Source organism: Monopterus albus, unplaced genomic scaffold (genome assembly GCF_001952655.1).
Source record: "Monopterus albus unplaced genomic scaffold, M_albus_1.0 scaffold471.1, whole genome shotgun sequence".
In the NCBI taxonomy this organism is placed as follows: Eukaryota; Metazoa; Chordata; class Actinopteri; order Synbranchiformes; family Synbranchidae; genus Monopterus; species Monopterus albus.
The window spans coordinates 42,421-46,827 of record NW_018128351.1 but is presented as its reverse complement, the minus strand read 5'-3'; the positions used below and the strand labels follow the sequence as shown (position 1 = coordinate 46,827).

Sequence of the window (4,407 nt, the reverse complement as noted above, 5' to 3'; positions counted from 1 at the left end):
TTGTTTGTTATTAGTGTCTATCTGGGAAGTATGGTAGCGCATTTACATTGTCAGCCAGAAAAATTTAAAGGGTCACTTCCAGCTTCATTTATTGAACTAGAGTCAGCAAACCCACAGTTAATGTTAAAATGGCACCAGGAAAACATACATCCTAACAAAGTGGGTCTACAACTATGACTGTGTGTATACTTCATTTATTTCCCAAATCCTCCATGCCATCACACATCAGGGAAATCTGGTACCATTAAAGAGTCTGTGTCATGTTCATTTTCAGCCATTTCATGTTTAATCTTGGGGCCCTCTACATTAGCTTGACACCGATCATCACTCCAGATAGTCTGTAATTATTTCAGAATGATGACACCAGAGAGCCTCTTCCTAAAAATGAGAGGATAGTTTGTGCAGCAGCAGTCAGAACAAACAGGTACTGTGCTCTGGGGGAATCCAGCATTGATCAGTTGATCATTCACCACTGCCGGGTGCTTCACTGTCCGGCTCCTTGTAGGTTAGACCCGGTCAGGTAAAACAGCGAGTCCCTGTACAGGAACATTCCCAGACATGCAGTAACCTCTGGCCCTGGATTTTTCTCCACATCTTCTGGTCACAGTGCAGCAGCAGGGAGGAAAATATATCCACAAAACCAGGCGCAGTCGCAAAATTCTGCTTCTATAATGGCACCGGTGGATGTCTTTTTGTTAATATAAGCTTTATTGAAAATACACATAAACAAGGCAATGTAACATTTTGCCAATATGGTGGGGGCACCGGTGGATGTCAAACAAGCTCACATGAACTTGCAATGGCCTGGAGATTTTGACCATTCAAGGAATTCCTTAAACTATCACATAATACTTCATTTTGAGTGAGAGTTTGCAAGATGTGTATAATCTTCTTTGCTTCTGCATAAAATTACTGGAACATACATGCACCTCATTTTTTGATCTTTAGGTCACGTCTAAGATGATAATTCATCATTGTAGATAAGTCAGAAAACAAGGAAAAGTGCCATGGGCTTTTTAATATAAGCCTATGATAAGATTTGAGGCAAAGTATTAACATGTACCTATACCACAAAATTTAAAAATTCTATTGTTATATTTGAAATAAGCAAATCTAAGAGTTGTTACCAAAGCATTAACCACACAAAGTTTTACCCTCAAAAATGTGTACACTGAAAACTGACTGAAACTTCCCTGATATTACCCCATGGCACCTCATTCTGAGAAAAGATGTTGTCAATACTCAAATGATTAAGAAGGCAGAAAACTAGAACCCAAAGTAGGATCTGAATGCCACACTGCAAGCATCCAAGAGGTTTATTAGAAAAGCAACAATGATCTTCAGGAACATCTAGCTCCATCATGCTCCGAAACTGTTAGGATGCTCACACAGGACTAGGACCCAAAATGCAGACCAAGGCTAGAATGGAGCTCAAGTAACTTCTAATCCAATTCAAACCCAATCCCCTGATCCCATATTTTTCTAACTTATCCATTAATAACTCATGATTGATTGTGTCAAATGCTTTTTTGAGGTCAATAAATATTCCCATCGTATATTTACATTTTTGTGATACTTGTAAGCGCTCAGATTCTTTAGATAATGAACCCAACTTCAGTTTCACTGTTCAGCTTTGAAGATTATTCAGCATCGCATCTCAGCCTTTTGCTGTTTCAGAAATAAATCTCAGCAATTTTAAGCGGTGCTAGGGCAGTTTTTTCAACAGTCAGCATTCACACACATTTTTTGCAAGAAATGGCCGTGCAGCATTTCTTCCTTTGCTGATGTCACAGATGAGACTCCTATTTTTCTCAACTACTTCGCTCTTCAGATTTCCCTTGCAGCTTGAGGGGGATGAGTGTGGCTCCTGTCTTGCAGAACATCTTGCAGGCAGTGGCTCAGGGTGAGGTTGAGAGATGGAGGGTGTCAGATGGAGATGTCTGAATGAGTTTTGACTTGTTATGACCTGATTTTCATTGTTTGTTAATATTCCAACTATGTTCTTGAATAAAGGCTTTATGTCGTGGTCCCTAAAATGTCAGAAAATAGTGGCATTTGCCTTTCACTCGTTCCTAAAGTCCAAAGTGACATAAAATAGTGCTCAACAGACAGTCCAAAGTCGCAAGATGTTTAGGCTGCAGGAAAGCAGACAGTTTGTGCAGTTATAATTAGAACAAGTTGAATTTTTGCAAATAAAAATGAACTGAAAATAGTTTCTGCTTAAATTCCTGTCCACCAATCTATTAAATGTTTCAGCTCTAGTTGCAATCTTTAAAGCTAAACCATATCATTGGGTTAAATAGACCACTCCATCAGGCTAGTTAAGGATGTCTTTGGTTTGCTATTTAATCTCTGAGCTTTGTTCACTTTCCAGAATATTTCAGGACACTGAACTTCCTTGCAGTAATTAGAAAAAATATGTTAGAGATGAACTCATTAATACTTGTGTTCATGTGCCACATTTGGGCCCAGACAGAGGCAACGCAACACTTGGCCTTCATCACTTCTAGATTTTTTTATGTCAGCTTGTCTCTGCCCTTCGTTTGTTAGTTGGTCTTGTGCTCTCTTTTAATCAACTTGTTAAGCAAGTTGTGAAACTTGCTCTGAGCAAGTGCTACATATTAATAAGTAAATGAACTCACCAAAGGTTCTTCTGAAAGTGTCAAGAGATACTGTTGCTGTTTGCTTAGCAACCTTTGGTCTCTGTATGCATTGCAGACTAGTTCTGTCTGAGGTGCTGTTTATTTTGATAATACTGTTTTAGGATGAACGCAACCTCACATTTAAGTATCTGTTACAACAGTTGCTAAAAGGTGATTAGCAAGGAAAATTGTAAAGTGTGTCAATTCACATTTCCTGTTCAATATGTAAATTTTGTTCTTGCTCTCCTTCACTTCATTTCACATTGACCCTCAGCCCTGTCTTTTCTGCAGCACAGGCAACGCACAGCTCCACGGAAGAAAACAAAGAGAAAAAGCCACATTAGACACCAGAGACTGACAGTGAACCCCAGTCATCATGACCCGCTGCAGAGTGAACCTCCGCACTGTGCTTTTCCTGGTGATCCTGCAGGGGGCAGCAGTGGTGCTGCTTTCTAGGTGGTATGTCCAGCTCAGTCCCTGCAGCTCTGCCCCCTCCAACAACAAAGTGCATGTCCTGCTGCTGTCGTCGTGGCGATCCGGCTCATCCTTCCTGGGTCAGGTGTTCAGTCAGCACCCATCTGTCTTCTATCTTATGGAACCCGCTTGGCACGTGTGGACCACACTGCATAAACCCAGTGCACGGGCACTTCAAATGGCTGTGAGAGATATGTTGCGGAGCATATTCCAGTGTGACTTCTCAGTGATGGAGGCCTACCTGCCAGACCACTACAATGCTTCCTCCTTGTTCATGTGGAGTTACAGTAGAGCACTGTGCTCACCACCAGCCTGTCCTCTCACACCACACAACCAGTTCAGCAACCAGACCTTGTGCTACAAGACATGTGATGCTAGGGGCCTGCAGGGGGTGGAGAAGGCCTGTGGCACTTACAGTCACGTGGTGATAAAAGAAGTGCGGCTTCTTGAGCTGGAGTCTCTCTATCCACTTTTGCAGGACCCAAGTCTAGATCTCCGCATCATCCATTTGGTCCGAGACCCGAGGGCTGTGATACAGTCTAGGGAGGAGGTATCCAAATCCTTAGCGTTTGATAATGCTGCCGTACTGGAGCAGAGGCGTGTATGGGCACCTGAGGTGCAGTATCAGGTCATGCAGGAGATCTGCCGTAGCCACGTGCGCATCAATGAGAGGGCCGTCCTGAAATCCCCTCCATTTCTGAAGGGTCGCTACAAAATGGTCCGCTATGAGGATATGGCACGCAGCCCACTTGAGGAAATAGTTGCCATGTATGAGTTTGTAGGACTGGAGATGACCGAACAGTTGGAGGAATGGATTTACACAGTGACCCATGGACAAGGCAAAGGCACCAAGAAAGAGGCCTTTGATGTCACCTCACGAGATGCTGTGACTGTCTCCCAGGCTTGGCGCACCATACTGCCATACAACAAGGTCAGACGCATTCAGGCAGTGTGTAAAGGGGCCATGTCCTTACTCGGGTACAGAACAGTTCACAGTGAGCAAGAACAGAAGAGACTTGACATAGATCTGCTGATACCACGGGAACCATATAGTTTCAGCTGGTTACCAGCAAAAACCGAGCATCCTAGTAACAGTTAAAACATGAATGATAAAGACATTATCACCAAGACACTACTATATGTTTCATTAGCTGAGGGAATACCAGCATGAGGTTAAAACATTGATTTGTGATAAACACAATGTCAGTCAAGAGAGAAGATCCATCCATCTATTATCTACACCACTTTTTCCTGAATAGGGTCACGGGGGGGGGGGGGGGGGGGCAGACGG

General features: G+C 43.0%; 1 protein-coding gene across 3 annotated transcripts in view; it reads left to right on the top strand.

Moving 5' to 3' along the window:
• Positions 1–4,385, top strand: part of LOC109952535 (carbohydrate sulfotransferase 6-like) — a 14,260-nt gene extending 9,875 nt beyond the window's left edge. For 2 of the 3 annotated variants that reach the window (XM_020587665.1, XM_020587666.1), the window contains one exon: positions 2,934–4,385. In XM_020587665.1, the coding sequence (XP_020443321.1) occupies positions 3,019–4,215 (1,197 nt within the window). In that variant the 5' untranslated portion in view covers positions 2,934–3,018 and the 3' untranslated portion in view covers positions 4,216–4,385. Of the gene's footprint in view, positions 1–2,916 lie in introns of all 3 variants that reach the window. The other variant, XM_020587667.1, reaches the window with a different exon arrangement.
• Positions 4,386–4,407: the final 22 nt, after the last annotated feature.